A 25,276-nucleotide genomic window follows, 5' to 3' on the forward strand; every position below is an offset into this window, starting at 1 on the left:
GGGATTGAGGTTGCCAGATCTTCTAAAAGCATCTTTCTCTCTCAAAGGAAGTATGTCTTGGACTTATTGGCTGAAACTGGATTGTTAGGATGTCACCCTTCAGATACTCCTATGGATGCTAATGTTCGTCTTAAAGAAAAGGAGGGTGAAACTGTTGATAAAGGCCGGTACCAAAGACTAGTAGGGAAGTTGATTTATCTTTCACACACACATCCTGACATTGCTGTTGCTGTGAGTACTATGAGTCAGTTTATGCATGATCCCTACTCTTCTCATATGGAGGCTGTTCTTCGCATCCTTCACTACTTGAAGTAAGCTCTTGGAAAAGGGATTCTCCTGTCTCCTCATGGTCACCTACGGATAGATGCCTATACTGATGCTGATTGAGCTGGTTCTACAGATCGCAAGTCTAACTCTGGGTATTGTTTTTTTTGTTGGTGGCAATCTTGTTACTTGGCATAGCAAGAAGCAAAATGTGGTGGCTCGTTCTAGTGCTGAAGCAGAATTTCATGCTATGGCACAAGGCATTTGTGAGTTACTTTGGCTTAAAGGCTTGCTACAAGACCTTGGTATTCCTATTCATTTTCCTATGATGTTGTACTGTGACAACATGGCTGCAATCAGCATTGCACATAACCCAGTACAACATGATTGCACCAAGCATGTTGAAGTGAATAGGCATTTCATCAAGGAAAAATTAGAAAAAGGGGTAATTTATGTTCCCTTTGTGAAGTCTACTGATCAGATTGCTGATATTTTCACCAAGGGATTGTCTGGAAAGCTTTTTCATCCAAATTTAGTCAAGTTGGGCATGATTGACATATTTGCTCCAACTTGAGGGGGAGTGTTGAATAATGTCCACCAGAATACTGTGGTGGTATTCTGGTCATTTTACAATTGTATTCTTATGTTTATGTACCTCCTAGTTAAGTTGGCTAAGCTAGGGGTATTTTGGACATTAGGCTATAATCTCTTATAATATTATATTATAAATACAAGGTTTGTTTGATCACATTGATCATTCAAGCATTACTCTAATTCTGAATCTTTTAACAAATAAAATTAGTGTTGGATCTGGCCTTCAGGGATATGTGGGATAAGCAGAATTAGAATCACCAAGCTCTAACCATTTAATGTGAGATTTCTGGCGAAGGAAACTTTCCTCTTGGGTCAAGAGGGATTGGAGATCAAGGGAAACAATTTTCTTTTCTTTGGCCAAATGGACATCATGAACATCAGATTGGAGGCAATTCTGGATATCAGGCAACTTAGCCTTGCAATGAGGGACAAGGGAAGAGAGATTGCTAAAGATGGAGGAGTTTCACCCTTTGAGGGCACATTTGACAGTTCGAAGTTTATGGGCAAAGGAGGTGAGAGGGGAGAGGTAGTGGGGCCAGGTTTGGCCTAAGTTTCTAAAATAGTATTATGGAAGGAGGGGTGGGTGGTCCACATGTCAAAAAATTTAAATGGCTTAGGACCAAAGGAGGCATAAGGCTGAATGAAAACAGTGATAGGGTAGTGGCTGGAGTACCAAAAGATGCATGAGAGGAGGAGGAGATGCTAAGTCAGGCTTTGTTTACCAAGACACAGTCAAGTTTACAGGCAATCCTTGAGAGGCCAGACCTCATGTTAATGCCAAGAAAATTTCAAACTAGACCATCTTAAATCCTTCATCCCAATATCTTCAAGGCAATCATTAAAAACATCAATTGAAGAATCCAAAAGGTGGTCTCCCCTATTCTTTCCGTGACCGAATCAAATTACATTGAAAATTGAAATCATCTCCCATGGCCTAGGGAAGAGAGCGCACTTGTGGGGCAGTACGAAAGGGGTCAGCCCAAAAGGATTGTCTTTCTTTAGGGCAATTGGAAGCATAGATGGCGGTAAAGAGGAAAGGGTGGTTGCTGCTGGGGTCAAAAATAAGGAAGTCGAGATATTGGGAAGAAGAGGCAAGGAGATGGGACTAGAGGATGGCAGGGTCCCAAATGCACCAGAGGTGACTGTTTGGGTGAAGGGAGTAGTTTGAAATGGAGGATCAGGATGAGGCAATTGCAGAGGCTACATGCAGAGTATTCTGCTCTTTAATTCTAGTTTCAATGAGGCAGCAAAAACTGGCATGGAGAGTCTTGATGAGGGAGTGGGCTTCAGATTGTTTTCAGGAAGAGTTTGGCTCTCTGGTGTTCCAAATAAAAGCACTATTCATTGAGAAAGAAATTAGGGGTTTGCATCACTGACTTCTTAGAGTCTGGCAGAGAAGACGAGCAATTGTAATGACAGTAGGTTCGAAGAGAAGGGGTAGAGTTTGTCGGGTGAGGGCTAATATGGCAGTGATGTCAGGAATGGGGGCGGAAGTCGCATTGATGGAATGAAGATTGTTGATGGGCGAAGAAGAAGGATGAGAGCTTGGATGAGAAGGACCTAAAAGATGGCAGATTTGGGTCCGAGAGGGGTACCCCAATGGGTGGGCCAAAGAAGAGGAGCTTTGGTGTGAGATGGGGCAAGTAGGCCGGGGCAGGGGATCGGGCCTGAGGGGCTACCTGGCAGATCAATGAAGAGAGGGGGTGGGTCGAGAGATGGGCCCAAGACGATGGTTTAGAGTAGGAAGGTCAGCATGTCTTCGAGAGGCATCTGGTATTGGGTCACCAGTAAGAAAGGACGAGAAAGAGGGAAGAGGGAGGATAAGGGGAGGCGAAGTGGTATAGATTATGGAAGAAATGTAGGCTTCCGGTACCGCAGGAAGGGGAGAAGTGGAACCAAAAGCACCAGGAGGCAAAAGGGGAGGATCGACCAAAGAGGTGTTAGTAGAAGTCAGTGGAAAAAGGGGAGTAGAGTCGACAGAAGCAGCAAAGACACATCTGTCGTCCACAATATCCAAGGCAAGGAATCGATTGTGACCAATGACACTTGAGCGTAGGACCAGCGGGGAAGAGGGGAAAGAAGGCTTATGGCCACGGGGAGAAGTGGAGGCTGAGGCACGATGCCGAGGATTTTTGGGCAACTGACTATGGTGATGACCTTGAATGGGGGAAGGTTTTTCGGAAAGAGAGGGGGCAATGGCTTGTGGAAGTGGGGGGGGGGGGTTAGAGAGAAGTGATGGTAGATTGAAGGCCAAATGCAGGGTTACTCAGATTGGGCGGGGGGGGGGGGAGGGAGAGAAGATGTGAAGGGGGATGAGCATCCATCTCGACGGGGGAAAAGACCTGGTTTCAGAGATTGGGCAGTGGAATGGTAGGATGGGCATTTTTAAGTTCAATAACCAAAAACCTTGTAAAAGGAGCAGTGAAGTAGGGGTCCAGTCAAAGTGAACTGCCTGGGTAAAGGAGTAACCTTCATCATCAACAACCAGGATAGAATTTGGGAGAGGGGAGTCTACAGACACTTCCATGCAGATACGAGTGAAAGCAAGTTGGTCTTACATTTTTGTCCTCTCGTCAGAGTAAATAGGTTGACCAAGTACAAAACCCACTACACTCAGTCCCTGCTCACCCCGAAAGTGTAGGGGTAATCCAGGTAGAGAGACTCAAATTGGGAGGGAGCTGAGATCAAGACAAATGAGCTGTAGATACCGGTTCAATTGCCTAAGGAGGATTGGCTTTCTACCAACGTTCTAGGGCCTCCTTCCAACACACAATGTTTATCTCCATTGTCTATGAATTTAAAGATGAAGAAACCATTATCCAGATTCCTGAAGGTAAGTCTCAAAACGCCCTTGAGTTTTCCATTGCTTTGCTAGGGACAATATCACTAAGGATAAAGGGGGGGGGGGGGGGCTACCTCTGAAGTGCCCAATAAGGCAATTGTCCCATTTCCTTGCCTCATTAGTCAGAAGATCCGCTTCATAGTGGGCGACTTTGGAAGTTCTGATGGTGGGGGGGGGGGGGGGCGCACAAAGTGCATGGGGAGTCCTAGTTGGTTTTTAGGTTAAGAATGTAAGTAGAAAAAGGAAAATAGGTTGAAGAAGAAAGAAGAAGAGAGGAGAGGAAGAAGGAAACAAGAGAGAAGAAGAGAGAATTTCGATTCTAATTGCTTGTGTGTGAGAGGGATCTCTCCACACCTATATTACTTCATTAATAGGAATGAGAATATTACATACACCTCCCTAGGGAGGTAAAAGGTAAGAAAGGTAAAAAATAGAAAATACACAATAGGGTAACTAGTCAAAAGGCTAGTTCCCAAACTACCCTTGTCACATAACTTCTAACAACTCTTAACAGTCCTCTCAAGGGAGATTTGGTCAATTCAAAGAGAGAGGACCAAGGCAAGCCTCCGGCAGGGGAGGAAGGGACAGCAGGAGAGGAAACTAAGGAGGATGGTGGTGGCACCACCCTAGGTTGGCCAGACATGCAAGTGGAGAGATAATAGTAGGGGGGCTGTCAGAGATGAAGCCTATCAATCATTTAAAACATATTCAACAAGTAGAAGTTACGGTGGTAAAAGTTGCAAGTAGCAAAAATGTAAGTGGATATTGTGTTATTTTGGGAATTTTATTTCTCTTTGTGTAAGGATTTTAAGGTTATTCTTGGGGAGAGTAACCACCCAACATAGACTGGTGGTCTTACATATGTGCCTCAATGTACAGAAGCGTAGGAGGGAACCTATTTACTCTAAGATAAGATGTTGGAGACTAAATGGGGAGTCCCTAGGCACATTTACTAAAAATGTGGTCAAACAAGGAAAGTGGGACTTTGAGGGAGACACCATTGTGATGTGGAACGGGACGATGACTTGTATTAAGAGGTTTGCCAAAGTTATTCTAGGGGAAGCAAAGGGTAGGCGTCAATCCCCTAGGGAGACCTGGTGGTGGGATGAGTAGGTCCAAGCAGCCATCAAGACCAAGAACAAGAGGTTTAAAACTTGGCAACGAACTAATGAAACAGAAGATTAAAAGTGGTACAATGAGGCCAGAAACGAGGTTAAGGAAGGGGAAAAAGCTATTTATAAGATAGCTAAAATGAGAGAAAGGAAGAGTAGAGATTTTGACCAGGTGAGATGTATTAAAGGGGGGGGGATGGAAGAGTATTGGTAAGGGATGAGGACATTGTGAGGAGATGGGATGAGTATATTTGTGAACTTCTAAATGGAGATAGTTCGAATATGATCAATTCAGTTAACTACATCAGTCATCAAGACACCACACATCATTGATATGTACGAAAGGTTGGTGTGACAGAAGTTAAAGAAGCCTTGACAAAGATGAAAGTAGGCAAGACACCAGGCCCGGATGAGATCCCAATAGAAGTGTGGAAGGCCCTAGGTATATGTGGGGTTTATTAGTTAACCAAGTTATTTAACAAGATTATGAATACAAGGAAAATGTCAGATGATTGGAGGGTAAGCATTGTAGTTCCAGTCAACAAAAATAAGGGTGATGTCCAGAGCTGCAATAACTATAAAAGCATAAAACTAACGAGTCAAACTATGAAACTTTGGGGGAAGGTTATTAAAGCCCGTCTAAGAAGAGAGACTCATATCTCGAAGAATCAATTTGGTTTTATGCCTGGTAGATTCACAACAGAAGCTATCTACCTATTAAGGAGGCTCATGGAAAGATGTAGAGCTAGCAAGAAGGACCTCCATATGGTCTTTATTGACCTGGAGAAAGCCTATGATAAAGTCCCTAGAGAATTAATCCGGCATGTTCTTGCGAAGAGAGGGGTGTGGAGTAAATATATAGATGTAATTAAAGATATGTATAAGAATGTGGTGACTAGAATGAGATCAATGGGAGGCTAGGGTAAGGAATTCCCAATTACGGTGTGGTTATATCAAGGATCGGCCCTAAGCCCTTATCTGTTTGCGCTTATCATGGATGAATTAACCAAGAACATCCAAGACGAGGTACCATGGTATATGCTCTTCGCCGATGATATCATTTTGGTGGATGAGACTAAAGCAGGGATTACTGCTAACTTAGAGATGTGGAGATCGACCTTGGAAACGATAGGCTTTAAGATTAGTAGATCAATGACGGAGTATATGATGTGTAACTTTAGCCAAACTATGATGGATGATGACATGGTGAAAATTGAGGAGAGAGAGAGTTACTACCAAGAGACTATTTCAGATATCTGGGGTCTATCATATACAAAGAAGGTGATATAGATGATCATGTTTCACAAAGAATTAAAGTGGGATAGATGAGGTGGAGAGGTGCGACCGGAGTACTATGTGACGGGATAGATTAAGTGGAGAGGTGCGACCGGAGTACTATGTGACCAACACATTCCTTTAAAGCTAAAAGGAAAGTTTTATAGGACTATGGTCTGTCCTGCTATGATGTATGGGGCAGAATGTTGGGCAGTTCATATAGTGAATTTGTGTGTTGCAGATAAAAATCTTTTCTATATGAGATAGATGGATAGAAAAAAGATCGATTGAATAGATGAAAAAACTGGATCTATAAAAAAAGGCGGATTATCCTCAATCGAGTGGTTTGGGACTCCACCAATAAAGCAACAAACAGGGTCGAGTCTGTTTTGTCCAAGCAGGATCCGAAGTATCCGCTTTATTAGGCAGAATGCCTTCTGCTGTGGGTTATCAACCTACTCTTAGTACAAAAATGGGTTCTTTGCAAGAAAGAATTACTTCTACCGAAGAAGGATCCATAAGTTCTGTTCAAGCAGTTTATGTACTTGTGGACAATTTGACCGACCCTGCTCCTGCCACGACATTTGCACATTTAGACGCTACTACCGTACTATCAAGAGATGAGGATGTTAAGATGGATGTGTGGCAAAACTAGGAAGGATAAAGTAAGGAACGAACGTATTAGAGCTGATGTCGGAGTTGCCCTGATCAGCAACAAGCTCCGAGAATGTCGTCTGAGATGGTTTGGCCATGTGCAATGGAGGCCTGAGGATGCCCCAGTAATGAGGAGTGATCTGATTCAGATTGAGGGAGCTAAAAGAGCTAGGGGCAGGCCTAAAATGACCATAGGTGAGGTTGTGAAGAATGACATGCATAGTCTGGGTCTTGTACCAAGTATGACCTCAGATAGAGCCTATTGGACGTCGAGGATCAATGTTGTCGACACCAGGTAGCTGAGATTTTCCTGATTTCCTGGGCTTGCCTCTTTCATCTAACTCTCATTTTTCATTTACCATTTATCACATTTCTTATCTACTTTCTTCATTTTTATTCTTCATTCCTCTTACTTTACTTTCACTTTGTGAGGACCTCAGTTTTCCCTACTTTGTTTTTGAAAGGATCCATGTAGCCGACCCCATTAGTTGGGATAAGGCTGAGTTGTTGTTGTTGTATTTCCCTCGAGGTTCATTAATAGTTATAATGATTATTAGGCCTTTCTATGTTGGCTTATGTTTTTTTAGTTCAATTCTATTAGGTGGTGTGGAGATTTGAGAATAATGGCTTGTGACTTTAGGATCACAACCCCTCTTTATTTATAGTAGATGAAAGAACGTTCTAGAATAGGTACAAGGACAAAAATACCCCTAGAACAGAAATACCCTTGAACTCATTTTACAAGACTCCCCCTCAAGTTGGTGCATAAATATCAAACATGCCCAACTTGCTAACAATAGATACAAAACTTTTACTGTTAATTCCCTTAGTAAAATGTTTGCCAACTGGTCACTAGACTGAACAAAGGGAATGCATATTGCTCCTTGCTCCAGCTTTTCCTTGATGAAATGTACGATCGATTTCAATATGCTTGGTACGATCGTGTTGAACAGGGTTGTGAACAATGCTTATTGCTAATTTGCTATCATAGAATAGATGCATAGGCAGCTCAACAGGAACACATAAATCATGGAGGAGTCCTTGTAACTAAAGATGCTCACAAATACCACGGGCCATAGCTCGGAATTCTACTTTTGCACTGGATTGGGCAACTACATGTTGCTTCTTGCTCCGCCAAGTCACTAACTTCCCACCAACAAAAGTGCAATATCCAGAGGTAGACCTCAGGTCATCTCGACATCTTGCCCAATCTGCATCAGTGTAAGCTTCAACTCTCAAGTGACCCCAAGGAGAAAAAAGGACACCTTTCCCAGGAGAAGACTTCAAATATCGAAGGATCCTGTAAGCTGCCTCTTGATGAATGGAATGTGGATCATGCATATACTGACTTAACACACTAACTGCAAACGCTATATTAGGACGTGTGTGTGATATGTATATCAATCTACCAACCAATATTTGATAGGTACCTCTGTCCACAGGATCTCCATCTATATTCTTTAGGTGAGTATTTGGCTCCAAGGGAGTGTCTGCAAGCTTACAACCCAACATTCCTGTTTTAGATAAAAGGTCAAGTATATATTTTCATTGAGAGAGAAATATACCTTGAGCTGAATGAGCAACCTCAATCCCAAGAAAATATCTTACTTCCCAGATCCTTGATTTCAAACTCAGTTCCCAAATAGGTCTTCAACTTACCTATTTCATCAACATCACTTCTAGTGATGACAATATCCTCCAAATAAACGATCAATACTGTGATAAGCTGCCCTTTCTTCTTGATAAACAAAGTATGATCAACATTACTTTGTTTATAGCCAATTGACACCATGGCCCTGTGGAAACGACCAAACCAAGCTCTTGGTGATTGTTTTAATCTATATAAGGCCTTTTTGAGACAACAAACCTTGCCTTGAGTTTCTCTAACAGCAAAGTCAGGTGGAATGTCCATGTATACCTCCTCTTCAAGCTCCCCATGAAGAAAGGCATTCTTCACATCTAGTTGTTGAAGATTCCATCCTTGATTAGCTACACAAGAGATAATGACTCTGACAATGTTCATTTTTGCTACTGGGACAAAGGTTTCTTGATAGTCAATTCCATGTGTCTGAATGAATCCCCTAGCAACCAGCCTTGCCTTATATCTTTCCAGCATTCCATCAGCCTTATGTTTGACTGTGAAGACCCACTTGCAGCCAACCGGTCTCTTTCCTGGAGGGAGACTCACCAAATCCCAAGTGTCATTAACCATTGCTTCCTGCCAGGTGTTAAGGGATGGAAATAGAAGACAAGGAGGAAACAAAAGCATGGAAAGGAGGAGAAAGAGACTCATAAGAAACAATGTTAGATATGGGATGCTAAGTACACGTTCTACAAGGTTTACGAATAGCAATTGGTAAGTTCAGATCAGAATCCAAAGGAGACTCACCAGAAGTGGGAGGAAAAGAATTTGGATCAGGGAGCAACGATTTGTTAGGTGCAGTTGTGGTGGTATTATCAACTTGTTTTTGTTTATGTCACATTCCTCGAGTAAATGCCTTCAGGTTATCAAATTTCCCTGTCTCCTGAATTTGAGATTGCTACTGTTCCTGCCCCGTTATGCCATCTTTGAGTTCAGCCAATGGGTTTTCCATAGTAGGTACATCCAAGAAAGTGATCAAAGGCACCTCTTCACTGGTAGACTCCCCTTGAAGAGGAGCAGGAGATGAAAAACATGCTCCCGACTCTCGTAAAATAGCATCTATAGTAATAATCAATTTTCTGGAAGGAGGGTGGTAGCACTTGTATCCTTTCTGGGTAGCAGAATAACCCAAAAAAATACATTGTAAACCCTTGGGATCGAATTTTCCATGAACATGGTGATTGCGAGCAAATACCACAAACCCAAATACTTTGGGAGGCACCACAAAAATAGAAGAACCCAATAAAACTTCAATAGGGCAGCGAGACTCCAACACCCTAGATTGCAGCCAATTGATAAGGTATGCTGCCAGGAGGACAGCATCACCCCAAAAACGTGGTGGAACGGACATGGCAAACATCAAAGATCGAAATGTCGATTCTTCCTTTCGACGACGCCATTCCGAGCATGAGTATTCACACAACTGGTGTGGTGTATAATACCATGAGTGGACTAATAAGCTTGAAAAGAACCATCAAAATATTTCTTCCCATTGTCAGACCGGAGTATCTTTACCTTAGCATCAAATTGGGTTTCGACCATTCGATGAAACATTTGAAAACAAGGAACACCATCACTCTTCTGGTGCATACGATATACCCAAGTGGTACGACTAAAACAATCAATATAAGTTACAAACCACCTATAACCAGAAGTGGAAACACAACGGGCAGGGCCCCGACATCAAAATAGATTAAACTAAAAGGAACCAAATTTCGATTATCAAAAATAGGATAAATTGCTCTAGTTTTCTTTGCAAAAGTGCAAGCATCGCAACAAAGTTGTTGGGATTACAAGCTTTTACTAAACTAGGAAATAAACTAATAAAATGCCTAAAGGGCGATGACCCGAACGATGATGCCACCGATGCAACTCAGCCAATGCAGATCACCCGAATCAGAGAGAGAGGTCTAGGAAACCAATGCTAATGGAGAACTATCAAGCAAGTAAAGACCACCAGCCACCTTACCACTGCCAATCGTATCACCCGTTAGCTAATCCTGAAAAAGACAATGATCAAGAAAAAAATTTACTTTGCAATTGAGGTCCCGTGTAAGACTACTAATAGAGAGTAAGTAGAAAACTTGGGAACATGCAACACAGAAGAAAGGGATAAAGATGGAGTGTATTTGATGATGCCCTTCCCAGAAACAGAAGAGAGGGAACCATCAGCCACTCGGACTTTGGTATTACCTGACAGAGGAGAATATTGGGAAAATTGAGTGGGACATCCGGTCATGTGATCAGTAGCCCCTGAGTCAATTATACAGGGAGTGGATATGGATATGATGGAGGAACTATGGCCACAAAAAGACATACCTGAAGATGGAGCTGGTGAAGAAGATTGAGTCTAGCCGAGTCATGAGATGACGTAGGTGAAGAAGTTCCTCATGAGAAAGAGACTGGTCAGTAGCAGCGTCCTCAGATGAAGTATGAGGAGCTTTAGCAGAAGAGGGACGACCCTGCCTACAACCCCGAGTGTCAATGGGACGCCCATGTAATTTCCAGTGCTTGTCCCGTGTATGGCATTCCATGCCACAATAGTCACATTTCATTGGAGGCAGATCAGGAATACAACTGTCACCAGTATCACGAGAAAGACCACCACAGGAAGACTTTTGAGAACTAGTGGAAAGGGCCGATCGTTCCTGAGAAACATGGTGAACCATGCATTGCGACGAGTTTCCTTTGATTACACTATGGCATAAGCTTGGTCAAGTGTGGGATAAGGATCACAATTCAGGACATTGCCCGAATCTGATCATACTTGATGTTCAGCCCTGCGAGAAAGTCTAAGACACGAAGACCATCCTCCAATTTTTTAAAGGCTGTAACATTTTTTTTTTTGGTGAATAAAAATTCATTACCAAAGAGAAAAAAAACAAAGAGCCCCCAGAATTCAGGGGGAAAAGGGGGGGAGAAGAGAAAATCCTACAATCAAGGTTCAAAATCTCGCGAAATTTCGGCAATATTTCGCCAAATTTCGTATATCTCGAGCTGTCCGAGATACGATACCAATCCGAAATGGAAAAATACCATATTTCGACGATATCTCGTGAGATGTCGACGAAATATCGTGGACTCACGATATATCGCGAGATATTGAAAAAGTCACTAAAAGTGTCACGTGTAATATTTCGGAAATTTCGATGAAATTTCGGTCATCTCGTTTCAAAAATTTCGGAAATCTCGGTAATTTCGGTAATCTCGTTTCAAAATTTTCTTAAATCTCGGTCATTTTTGGCATTTTACACCCACAGAAAAATACCATATTTCGACGAAATTTCGGTATCTTGGAAATTTCGGTCAAACCGAAACACCGAAACGAAACGAGATTTAGTACCATGCCTACAATACATAGGGCTAACCGACCCCCTAGGAGGAAGGGGAGAGAAGAGAAGAAGGGAGACCCCAGGAAGCAACAATGAGCCTATTCCTTGGGGAATTAACACCAGAGGAAGAAGGTGAATGAGAGGATTTGGAGGTAACATCGAAAGACATGGAGTCCCAAATCTGCCTGAAAGACCTAGAGTTGGAAGTCCATCTCCTAATATTATGCTCCACCCAGATGTGCGAGATAGTAGGCCCGAAAGCCAACAAACCAATTCTATCGCAAATCGAATCGCCTCCAAAAGCTTTAATGATCCACTTCCACTCACTCTGAAGAGCCAAAACCTTCCTTCTCCTAGGCCAGCATTTGATGTGGATCCTTGACCAAATAGAAGCAGAGAAGGGGCAGTCAAAGAATAAATGATCAACCGATTCAGAGCCATTCCAGCAAAGGCAGCAAGCGGGAGAGATGTTAAGATGTCTGCGGATGAGGAAAGCCTGAGTTAGAAGACAGTTTGAAAGCATGCGCCAAACACAAAAGCTATGTCTTGGGATATGGCCTTTGAACCAAGCAACCTTGAACCAATCAACAGAAGGGCCTCTAGATCTTAAGTGATTCCAAGCCGATTTGGTGCTGAAGATACCTGAGGCTGAAGGATTCCAACAAACAAGGTCCCCCGAATTTGGGTTTCTCCCAGTCAGAGGAGGGAGAGAGTTCCAAATAAAATCAAGATGAGGGGAAGGAGAGGGGGCCCAGGACCCAGAGGAGATGATGTCTGCAACTGTTGAAAGTCTGTGGAGACCAGCCCTGTAAATGTTCCTGGTGCTCACTAAGGGAAGGAGGATGCCCAAGGGATGCCAATGATCAAGCCATAATCTTGTGGTGGAGCCATCTGCAATCTTGGTAGTGATAACTTCAAGGGCTAAGCTTCTCCATTTGAGAATGTTTTTCCAAACCCAAGAGGCATCCGGAGAGCAGCTGACAGTCCAGATAGAATCACTTTGAAGGAATCCAGAATAGATCCAATCCACCCAAATACTGTTGTGCTTGGCTGCAAGCTTCCAGATGAGCTTAAGAATTCCAGCCTTGTTGACCTCTTTAATTCTTTTAAGCCCGAGACCCCCTTCTTTCTTAGGCAGGCAAATAGAGGACCAGCTGAGAAGGCGGAAGAATCTAGAAGATTCAATACCTTTCCAGAGATAGCCACTCATGAGAGCTTCAATGGCTTTGGTGATGGATTGGGGGAGAATAAAAATACTGGACCAATAGATGTAAGAAGCTTGCATGACTGATCTGATCAGTTCGAGGCGGCCGGCATAGGATAGAAGCTTTCCTTTCCAAAGCTGGAGCTTTTTCCGAAGAAGCTCAAGGATGGGAGTGAGCCGAGAGCCTGGTTGGAATCAGGGGGAGGCCCAAGTATTTGACAGGAAGCTGGCCTAGGGGAAACCCAGTTTTCTCTTGCAAAAGGAGCTTAAGCTGATCATTAATTCCCACCAAAAACAGCAGGGATTTATGATGATTAATCTAGAGACCCGACAAGGTTTCAAAATGGGAGAGGCAGCCCATAGTGGTCTCAATTGATCCCAAATCTGCCTTGGAGAATATCATGAGATCATCGGCGAAGGCAAGGTGAGATAACTTAAGCCGCTTGCAAATGGACATGGGGAGGATGAGATGCTGATCAGTTTTGCATTGGATCTCTCTTGAAAGGACTTCCAAAGCAAGAGTGAAGATGAAAGGGGACAACGGGCAGCCTTGTCTGATGCCAACCGAGGAAGAGAAGAAACATGCCGGGCTGCCATTGATCAACACCAAGAACTGGGGAGAGGGGATACAGTGATAGGTCCAATTAACAAACATCGGAGGGAACCCGATCATATTCATAACCTTGATAATAAATTCCCAATTCAGAGAGTCAAAAGCTTTATGCAAGTCGATCTTCATGAGGGCAGCAGAGGGGTGGTTCTTCCTATCAAAACCACGGACAATCTCATTGCAAAGAAGGATATTGTCGGAGATGCTTCTTCCGGCAATAAAAGCTGATTGATTGGAACTGACAAGAGAATCAATTACCAGCTTAATCCTGTTGGCAAGGACCTTACCAATAAATTTGTAGAGCAAGTTGCACAAGGCAATGGGCCTAAAATTAGACATGGCGGCAGCCCCTTCTTTCTTAGGAACTAGGCAGAGGAAGGTCTGGTTGATACCTTTGACTTGAGACGGGTTGAAAAAGAAGCTTTGAACAGCTTTAACAAGATCATCTTTTATAATTTCCCAACAAGAGATGGAGAACCCCATGCTGAAGCCATCAGGACCCGGGGCTTTGTTACCCTTGTGGAACTGGACAGCAGCCAAGATCTCTTCTTCTAAAGGGATCTTGCGGAGAGCATCAATGCAAGAGGGATCAATAAATTTGTTGAGGAGGCCATTAGGGATGGGCACATCAAGAGCAAGGGACTGAGGCTGAAATTGCTGCTTGAAGAACCTGACTGCCTCATTTTTAATTCCTTCAACTGAAGTAATGGAAGTGCCATCATGAGATTGGAGCTGCATAATAGCATTAGCATTGTTTCGAGCTTTTAGGGATCTGTGGAAGAATGCAGTGTTGGAGTCTCCAAGGTTCAGCCATTTTTCTTGAGCTTTTTGCTTAAGGAAGCTTTCTTCTTGGACTATCAAGGAGAGAGGAGAATGGCTGATTATTTCTCTTCATCGGCCAGGGCAATGTTGAGAGGATTCAATTGAAGTCTGATTTGGATGTCTGAGAGCTTAGACCTACAATCAGAAACCATCGAGGAAATATTGCCAAAAGAGACTTTATTCCGGGCTTTTAGATCCTCTTTGACATTTCTCAGCTTTTTAGCAAAGGCCAGGAGTGGGGAAGAGAAAGAGTGGACTGGTTCGTCCCAAGCAGATTGGACAAGGGGGAGGAAGGAGGTGTGGGAGGTCCACATGTCAAAAAATTTAAGGTTTGGGACCAAAAGAAGTGTGAGGTTGAATGCTAACCAAAAAGGAACTGTGGTCAGAGATACCTTGGGTTTGGAAGAAGGCATGCGAAGCAGGGAAGGCAGATAGCTAGGCTTCATTGACCAAGAATCTATCCAGCTTACAAGTGATCCTAGCTGTCCCACTTCTCCTATTGTGCCAAATGTAAGCCAGACCAGACCATCGGAGATCAGCCACACCGATGTCTTCCAAGCATTCATTGAAAGCAACCACAGAGGAAATGTCAATGTCATTCCCCCCTTGTTTTTCAAGACTGGAGCGGACAACATTAAAATCTCCCCCAATGCCCCAGGGGTTGGATCCCACCAGATTCGCAAGGAGCCGAAGGTCATTCCAGAGAACAATGCTTTCAGAGGAGCAGTTGGAGGCGTAAATGGCAGTGAAAAAACAGATTTGGTTTCCAAGAAGGTCTGAGAGTTGGAGATGGAGGTATTGAGAAGAGGAGGCAAGGAGGACAGCATGAAAAATGGCAGGATTCCAAAGGAACCAGAGGCGACCATTGTCATGGTGAATGTAGTTGGTAAAAATGGACCAGGAGGGGGCTAGGGAGGAGGCAATACGGAGAGAGTTGGCCTCTTTGACTCTTGTTTCAATGAGGCAGCAGAAAGAAGCTTTTTGAGACTTGATGAGGGATTTAATTTTAGAATTGTTTGGCTGAAGAATTCAGCCCACAGGAGTTCCAGAGAAGGCCTCTAATCATTGGAAGAAGAGAGAGAGTGCAACAAGGCCCTGGAGGGGCTGTGGGAAAGGAAGCGTTGGAACGCAGGTTTTGGCCTGGAGCGGTTATGATGCCTAGAGTAGGAATGTCGCCAGAGGCGAGAAGCAGTAGCCGTCGACAGATGAGAGAAGGGAACGGGAGAGGAAGAAGGCGAAAACTGGGTCGGGTTAAGAGAGGAACCCGAGTCCACAGGGGATTTACTAGAGTGAAGCCCAGGCCTAAGAAGAGGGGTAGGCCCAGGTCCAAAGACGGAGGGGAGATTGGGAGCGGATAATGTAGAGGGGATAAAAGGGTGATTGGGGGTAAAAGGGTAATTGGGACTCACAAGAGAGGATAAAGTGGAGGGAAGGGGGGCAGAAGTTGAGGCCATCGCAAAGTTTGAGGTCTTCGCAAGGCAAGAAGAGGTTATGGCGGTGTTCGACAGAGGGACAGTCGGTGAGGTCAGGGGGGAAGAAGCTGGAATAGGAAAGTTTGAAGGGTTCGAGGAAGAAGGACAAAAAGGTGTCTCAGGAACCAGAGTACCATCCCTGGAGGCCTGTTGCAGATCCTAGAGGCAAGGACCAGCGGTCAGAAGACTGGAACGAACAGATGGGAGGTTGCATGGGTCAAGGGACCTACCGGCCGAAGAAGGAGCAGAGGGTAGGGACCGATAGCCACAGCGGCAATGACGACTCCGAAGCCGAGCACGACCTCGATAGGGAAGGCGGGGGAGGAGCGAAGGAGGTTGACTCAGAGAAAGAGAAGATGAAGAAGGTACAGGAAGGATGGGAGGGGTTGAGCTTTTGGTAAATGGAGGAACATTGCACTTGCTGGTGTCGTGACCAAACACTTTGCAGCCCAGACATTGAGCCGGAAGCCATTCATAGGTCACTTGCTGGTAGAAAGAGATACCACTATCATCAGTAACCAGGATGGAGCTTGGAGGGGTTTCCTCGGCCGAAATTTCCACACATATTCTGGCGAAGGCCAGACAGTCTTGATTTTTGGTTCTCCTGTTAGAATAAAGAGGAGTACCCACAACAGAGCCAACAATGCTGAGACCTTCTTCTCCCCAGAGATGCAGTGGCAGTCCAGGAAGGGTTATCTAACCAGGAATGGTGTTGAGGTCGACTCTTTGGAGTTGCAAGTTCCTGTCCCATTGGCGAAGAAAGATTGGTTTACGGCTTACTTGCCAAGGGCCTCCTTCCAGAATGTGAACCTTGTCATCTTCGGCGGAGAATTTGAATATGAAAAAACCGTTATCGAGAAGGTAGGTATGCACAGATCCTTTGATGTTCCATTGCTTAGTTAGAGACTGCTTAACAATGGCAAAGGGGGGGGGGGGCTGCCAATAAAAGGGCCAACTAAAGCACAGTGCCATTTTGCAGCTTCCACATCCAGAGTATTGCTATGGAAGAAGGCATGCTTGACTGATTCAGAGAGAGTCGGAGGAACCAAATGGAGAGGAAGACCAACTCGAGAAGCAGGGGGCTGTTTGAAAAGAGAGGACCAAGGTTTAGTGAGGTTTTGGGAGGCGGGAGGGGTGGTGGAGGAGTGTGGGGCAGGGGAAGAGGAGGTCATGACCAGCGGCCACTACCTGCCGGCGGCGGCAGGAGCAGGAAGCAGAGCCGGCAAAGTCATAGGGGGCTACATTCTCCAGTATTGGTTGCTCATAGAGATCAACAAACTTCTCTCGGAGTATCCTGTTCATTTCGTCAACATCACATGCAAATAAGGATTTTGATTGGGTTGGAATGAGAACTTTGAAAGGCTGTAACATTAGTGTCACAAGAAGCAGTAAATGTCCCATAAGAATCCAGTTGTTGCCACATGCTCCGAAAAGTAGAATAATACTAAGAAAGAGATAGTTCCCCTTGTTTGGTAGCATGTATTTTCTGATGAAGTTCATAACACTGGGCAACATTACCAACCTGAGAATATGTGTCTTTGGCTGTTTTCCAGATCTTGGCAGCTGTATCAAGAAGAAGATAGCTCCTGCTGTAGTAGGATCCATGGAGTTGATAAGGTAGGACATCACAAGAAAATTAGATGTCATCCATTTGTCTTGGGCAGGACCAGTAGTAGTAGGCATAACAACAGTACCTGTGATTTAGCCTGAAAGACCACGAGAATCGATGGCAAGGAAGCAAGATCGTGACCACATCAAATAATTGCTCCCATTTAATTTAATGGAGCTAGCAGGGAATGGGAATGGAAGAAGATCTGGTTGATTAACTCTTTCTTGTCTAGTAGATGCAGAGGTCTCAAAGTTACCCATGGTTGCTGGTTAGAGAAGACTCACAAACACATCAACACGAAGTGGATCCGAAATAAAACATCAAACACCATAACACAGGGATAGATCAGACCATGTATTTGTCAAAAAATCCCTTGGTGAGAGAAAAACTCACCACCAAGGGTGAACCGAAAGAGAGGCAAAAGCGGTAGAGCTGCTAGAGGCGGGAGAAGGCGGAAGTGGTGGAGACAGTGGTTGCTGTAGGTGGCGGAGCAGTGTTTGGTGTAGGCGGCGACGGTGGTTGGAGTAGGTGGGGCCAGCAACTAGAACCAAAAAGAGAGAGGGAAGAGAGGCGGTGATGACTTGTGGCACAGAAAACGAGAAAGAGAGACGATGGAGAGAGCCTAGGGTTTCGAGATGAGAACCATTAGGGTTCGGATCCCAAGGTGGATCCCCACTCTGATACCATGTGGAGATTTGAGAATAATGGCTTGCGACTTTATGATCACAGCCCCTCTTTATTTATAATAGATGTGAGAACATTCTAGAATAGATGCAAGGACAAAAATACCCCTAGGACAGAAATACCCTTGAACAACAGGTGGGATGAGTTGCGACGAAATACTAGTCTTGGTTATCATTGACTTGGGCTGGGCAGCAACTATGTTTACACCCATGTACCATCATTAATTTTGACATCAATGAACTGCCCCCCCCCCCCTCTCTTCTCTTCAAGATGTGTTCTATTGCTGTTTGCATTGCAGACTTCTTTGAAGATGAACTCATAGGTATATTCTTATGCTTTTCTTCCTCTGCCTTCTAATTCCTATACTCTATTTATTGAATCAGCCTATTTCAGTCTTGCCCTCTGTCACCATTATTTTCATCATCATATCCCTATAATAGCCTCCTTTAATAACCATCAAACTGTTGCCTTGGAGATAGTTTCTTTGTATTTTGCTTTTGTTTTTTCCTTGACGAACAGTTCCAAACCCTATTGCAACTTCACCAAAACTCTATTTCCATTATACCTAATATATTCCATTTGTTCGCTGCCCTTTCCCTAAATCATAAATGTAGTTTAAGCACTCCTGGTGCTACTAGGACTCCTCTCTTTTCACAAAACCATCAATATTCCTTCACTTTGGCCTACATGATTTATTTGTCTTCATGTGATAAAAGGACATTAGTGATAGGCTATTTTAAGAAAACAAAATAGAGGTAGATAGTCCTCTGAAAAATCAACAAAACCATTTTCTTCTATGCCTAGGGAGATTCAGGTAGTTCTTAAATGAGAAATTAGTGGACAGGATTCCTGTTTTACGAAGGTAAACAGATGACTCTCTGTATCCTCTGCTTACTTGCAAACACTCATTGGGAAGTTCACGTGTGATGGGAAACATGTGTTCTTCATAGTTTTGACTAACTTCTGTATAAACTGATGACTCTCCCTATCCTCTGCCTAATTGCGAACACTTGTTGGGAAGTTCACATATGATGGGAGACATGTGTTCTTTGTAGTTGTGGCTGACTTCCTGTTGAAGTAGGTTTGAAGGAGAAACCATAAGGACTTTTCATTGTGTTTCTTTGATTGAATATTTTGGATATATTGTTTATTTAAAATATTTGAGGACTTTACATTTCTAGACTTTTTAGTGCAACTCATATTTTGTATGCGAGAAGCTTGTGACCCTCTTTTCTCGTTTTTCATCTATCCAGGTTATCCACTATGAGCTTCCCAATGATCCGGAAACTTTTGTTCATCGTTCTGGTCGCACAGGGCGTGCTGGAAAGGAAGGTACTGCTATTCTGATGTTTACTAGTAGCCAGAGGAGAACTGTAAAATCCCTTGAACGTGATGTGGGCTGCCATTTTGAGTTTATCAGTCCCCCAGCAATTGAAGAAGTTTTAGTCTCTTCTGCTGAGCAAGTTGTAGCTACTCTAAATGGGGTTCATCCAGGATCTCTAGAGTTTTTCATCCCAACTGCAGAAAAATTGATTGAAGAACGAGGAACAGGTGCTCTTGCTGCGGCTCTGGCATACTTGAGTGGTTTTTCCCAGCCCCCCTCATCTAGGTCTCTTATAACTCATGAGCAGGTAAGTGATAGACCATTTACGTATTATGTTCTATCCTAAAAACATCATCTCTGTTATGCATTAGTATCTTAATTGGTCATCAGAACTTCATACCTTGAAATAGAAAATAAAGGAGAGGGGGGGGGGGACATGTGTAATCCAACTCAGTTGAAAAGTCTTAAATCTTTCAATCGACTATTGATTGGTAGGGAAAATTCGTTCAAAACTATCTTTTAATCGACTAAGGATTGGTAAGGAAAATTCATTCAAAAATCAAAACTATGTATATAAACAATGTTAAGCAGTCATTAGAATTTTAACTGGGAAATGTTTGATACAGGTTCTAATGTATTCCAGTCACTTGTATTATTTAATAATAGTTGATATTTTCCCTTTGTGGAAACTTTCTTTTCTGTTAGAGTTGCTATACTGTTCTTACTGTCTACCGTAGGGTTTAAGTTTAAGTCTCTTATGTTATTTGCTTATTTACTTAAACAGGATTACTTATGTTTCTCACTTTAAGTTTTATAAATAAAAATACTGCTCAGATAAGGTGAGCCTCTTCTCTTCCCGTTCTTCTTCCCTTCTTCCTCCTCCTCTACTTGCGTGGTTTCTGGTTCTAGGACTTTTGAGTCTTTGATACTGTTAACATTTTCCATGTCTTGTATAGTAAGAGTAATTAAAATTGTCAGTGACAGCTAATCCATTGAAATATGGGTGAGTGTCCTCATTTGATAAATTTGTAGATTTGCCTAAAGTATTGAGTAGCTAAAGATTCTGCAGATTGAAATGTATTTACTCATCTATTTCATCTCTGAATTCTTAGAACCAAAACCGATGGCACACTCTATTACTGCAGGTTGGTTTCTTCACAAACTAATATATATGCGGAAGAAATCTGTGTGTGTGTGTGTAACAGTTGGGAAGTACCAAAATACAAAATTTACAAGGTGAAGGATCATTCATCAGCAATCACACCAATCAGAACCCAGAGAAGTTTTGCTCACTCATATGAAATTTTTTTGGTAGCGCATGCTACATCTCTATACCCAATCTAATACACAGTAACATATGTCTGCCAACAGATAATAAGGGTTTATCCCCAAAACACTTGATGTTTATTTCTTCCTGCAGGCCCCATGCAATTGCTAATGGAATCAATCTCCACAAAATACGTATCTGTCCCCTACTCCTATCCTTCAAGAACTTAATTCATGTACCAATTTTGTAAGTGAAAGGATTATGGTTCTGTTTTACCCCACCCCATGACACCACCATCCTTAACCGTGTAGGTCCACAATGCTCCATTCTTCCAAAGCCTTCAGGTGGGTCCTGGGGTTTTAGCATACCATCCTACCTTTAACCTGTTAATTTATGTACCAAACTCTTACTGGAGCTGGGGCAAGGAAGGGCCCTGTTTTACCCCCACCCCATGACACCACCATCCTTAACCATGTAGGTCCACAATGCCCCATTCTTCCAAAGCCTTTGCCCTTCAGTGCTCATTTTGACAGTGGAGGTGAAAACACAGATTAGAAACAAGACCTCCTTAGAATTACCTTAAAAAAAATAATGTCCTCATTGTTCATCTATTTATGCAATCTCGGGTATCTTTCACAAAGATTACTAGACCGGCAGACCTGAGCCATTCATATTTCCAAAACCTTTAAAAAAATGAATAAATAAATAATGAAGAAGATTATGCATATTAAGATTGTTCCATCAACCAAATCCATATGAGACTTCTTACCTTTCTTCCAACCTCTACCATATTGGACCTCATAACATAGATGTCAGTATTGGTTTTGTTTAAGGAAATTTTCACTGGAATTTTATTTTTTGTTTTGGGGAGTTGTAACATATTGTCTATTTTCTGTATCTTTTGGGTTTTCCGGGAGAAATTTTTGGTTTCTCCAGGCCTGAAGGTAATTTGGCCAAAATTAGTCCAGACCCATTTTTTAAGTAAGTTGGCATCAACTGAGCCCCAATAATCATATACAGGCCTTGTTCATGTCACCTTACATTTTCATCAAATTACATTCATATGACCCTCCTATGTTAGTTATTAAATTACTTTTGTGCTGCCCTTCTATTTTTTCAGTTACTAAATTACATTCATGACACTCTTTATGTTAGTCACTGAATTACATTCCTGCTATCCTTCTATGTTAACCTTCTCTGTTGGGTATTAGTTTAAATTAATGCCACTCTTCCAATTTATTAAATTACATTTGTGCCACCTCCTATGTTAGTAATTAAATTTTATTAAGTTACATGTACCGAAAAGTTGAACCAAAATATCCAAATGAAGTGACAAAGATAAGAAAATTTTATTTTGTTAACCAACCAAAAGGGCCACTGAATCCTAACCCCTTTAGAGTCTAATACCCCACAGCTTGTACTGTATTTGTGCAATATCATTTATGTAGATCCCTTCACTGGGCTACGATGCCGTAGGAGGAAGAAGCACAAGGACCAGCAGCTGGTCCAACCGAGCGTGGTTTAGGTTGGTCCAGCCCAGTCCTTCTAGAAGAACCAAGTTGAAGATCAAATTTGTCACCTGTCTTATTGCAAAACCAAGGCAGCTGCTAGAAGGGGAGATCAGCCTACAGCTTCTAGAAGACTGATTTGCTTCTATTTTTATTTCTTATGTTATTTGCTTGGCAAGCAAGCAAGTTTGTTTTAGTAAGTCCTTGTTAGGCAAGTAGTTTCCTATTTTGAGCACTTTCTAATTTTGTGTTCTTTCCTTTTTGGTTGTAAGTTTCTAATTTTCTTACTGTCAACTTGAACCATAACATAAGGCCATTACCCAGTGCTGGTCCCGCCTATGCGGGGACCTGGGAAGGGTGAGGTTGGAGTTGATCCTAACCTTTGACATTTTTGCACCAAGTGGTCGCTCTCAAGACTCGAACCGGGCATTTGTGCTGTCCAGCCCAAAAATCTCTTGGGTACAATGATATACCTGTAACAGAGGACAGATCAACAACCAGTCAGTAGTCAAGCTTGAAGACTAGAGAAGAAGAGATGATGGGAGAAGATTGTTGAACCACTATAGACTCAGCTTAGTCTATGGTGGTACCTTGCAGCTTTATTTATAACTTGGCAATTGAACTCTTAGTAGAAATCCACAGAAGAGTCAATGCCTAATTACAAGAGGGATACAAGTAAGAATTACCCTTTCTGAGTGCGTGAGTAGCCAATGAAAATACATTTGGTAGCCCTGGGAGACAATTTTCCAACTTAAGGTTGCAAATTATGAACAAAGCACACACATCCAAAAACTCGACGCAGTAAAGAAAACAAGGGTGAATTTGGAAACAATATAGACAAAGGTGAATGGTTACTGAGAATGGATGAAGGCATTCGGTTAATCAAATAACATGAGGTAAGTACAGCATCACACCAAAAATGTCTATTATTTCATTCTACAACCCCATTCTATTGGGGTGTATAAGAAGTTAAGAACAACTCATTTAATGAATCATACTATGAGAGCAAAAAACGAGATCTCACGTTGCGTATATTCAAGAGCATTATCAGACCGGAAAACGTTGATAGAAGCATCAAATTGAGTCTTTATTTCATTATAAAAATCTTTAAAAACAGAAAGAAACTCTAAACAATCTTTCAATTAATACACCCATATCAATCGAGAATGATTGTCAACAAAAATGACAAAATATAAAACTCTTAACCTATTTTTGACACGACAAGGACCCCAAATATCAGAATGTACTTGGGAAAATAAAAAGGGACTTCTAGACATGCTACGAGAAGGAAAAGATGACCGATGATGCTTCTCAAGTTTACACGCCTCACACTCAACCTGAGACACTGATTTGCAACTAGGATTTATATGTTGAAGTTTGGATAATGATAGATGGCCCAACTTATAATGCCACTGAGTAGGGAAAGGCCACCAGAAGTACCAGTAACAACAGTTGAAGGCTAGTGCAATTCAAGTAATAGAGTCTAGCCTACTCAATCCCGCCATCAATCGTCCTCCTTGTCTGAAGATCTTGAAAAACACAGCAAGAAGGATAGAAGGTGACAGAATAGTTAAAAGATTTAGTAAGTTGACTAACGGATAAAAGACTTAAAGGTAACTGCGGTACATGAAAGACAGAGGACAAAGAATTACCTGTGTGGGCCATGACCAGTCGCATGAGTAGAGGATCGATTAGCAAGAATTACAAGTGGAGGATTAGAAGCTTTGGACAAAGAAGAAAAAATTCTGACTAGTCATGGGTAGACACACCTTAATCAATTATCCAAGGAGTGGAGGATGTAATAGTAAGAAGTGCAGATGTACACCTGTGGGCCAGAGTGGCTGTGGATGAGGAATCGTCAGTGGATGTTTGAAGATTTTGGGGAAGTTTGAGTAACCGATTGTAGTCATCTCTAGACATAGGACCTAATGAAGGAGCTCTAGATGAGGACACAATATTGGTGTCGCCAAAAGACACCTTTGCAGTATTACCCTCAAACACAGTGGTATTAGCTAATTGTAAAGCCCACTCTGGTCAACTAGCCCAACATGTATCAATTGTATAATTGGGGTTCCCACAAAATGATCAGTGTCTAGTAGGATGGTCGCCTTATTGTCCACTTGTATTGTGACCACCACGACCACGACCTCCCCATGAGCCATGCTCTCTTCTAGAGATAGTAGATCCTCGACCATGGCCAACAACAAATTCAGAATTGTCCTAAGGAGGGAGTGAGCTGTCAGCTCTGGAAGAAGTAACTATGCATTGAAGATGTGCAAAGGACTCATTAAGTGAAGGCACCTTCTCCCTAGCAAGCAACTAGCTTTTAACAGACTGATAGAATTTAATCCAGACATAAACTATGCAACGTGAAATTCCTCCTGCTGAATTTTCAATTCTTCCAATTAGTAGTAAGAGATTGATAAATATTGAGGTCCTATGTCATACCCTTGAAAGCACTGAAGTACACATTCAAAGACCTCTCCCTTGCTTGAAGTTAACAATTTTATCATATAAATCATAAATATGAGATATGTTCTTCTCTTGGGAGAAGGTTTGCTTCAAGTCATCCTACACTCCTTTTGCAGTGGTGTGGAACATGACATTGGCTGCAATAGCAGGGTCCATATTGTTCCACAACCATATGAGAAGGGTGTCATTCTCACACATCCACTCCTCATAAGCTTTCACATCAAAAGGTTCTTTGGAATCGGTAGGAGGAGGTTCAAATTGCAAGTACTTCAACTTCCTTTTGACATTAATATAAACCTTAATTGCCTGAGCCCATAGCAAATAATTAGCAACTCCATTGAGTTTGATAGTGGTGATCTGGACATTGACATTGTCCGAGATAGATTTGGGATCAGCTATCATGCACAAACTGAAACAATACCAAAGCTGGCCAGCAAATATGCCTTGTAATACGGAGGGAGGTATGCAACCTCTGAGATGAGAGAGCTCCAAGCCTGGAGAGATGTAATTTAGTGGGAGAGGTTACAAACCCCACAAGGCAGCACCTGATCCGATAAGAACTTACCAAACAGCAGTACAAAATAGCCAG

At 42.6% G+C, this 25,276-nt stretch overlaps 1 protein-coding gene and 1 long non-coding RNA gene across 2 annotated transcripts in view; both read left to right on the forward strand.

Moving 5' to 3' along the window:
* The window catches only part of LOC122670902 (DEAD-box ATP-dependent RNA helicase 3, chloroplastic), a 114,248-nt gene that overhangs the window by 73,295 nt on the left and 15,677 nt on the right, over nucleotides 1-25,276 (forward strand). The window contains exon 6 of the mRNA XM_043867929.1: nucleotides 19,370-19,747. Coding sequence (XP_043723864.1) covers nucleotides 19,370-19,747 — 378 coding nt within the window. The remainder of the gene's footprint in view (nucleotides 1-19,369; nucleotides 19,748-25,276) is intronic.
* Nucleotides 985-13,908, forward strand: LOC122670903. The gene is made up of 3 exons (XR_006334276.1): nucleotides 985-999; nucleotides 6,471-6,634; nucleotides 13,899-13,908. It is a non-coding gene; the product is annotated as an uncharacterized LOC122670903 (long non-coding RNA).

The sequence above is a fragment of the Telopea speciosissima genome, chromosome 8 (assembly GCF_018873765.1).
Source record: "Telopea speciosissima isolate NSW1024214 ecotype Mountain lineage chromosome 8, Tspe_v1, whole genome shotgun sequence".
In the NCBI taxonomy this organism is placed as follows: Eukaryota; Viridiplantae; Streptophyta; class Magnoliopsida; order Proteales; family Proteaceae; genus Telopea; species Telopea speciosissima.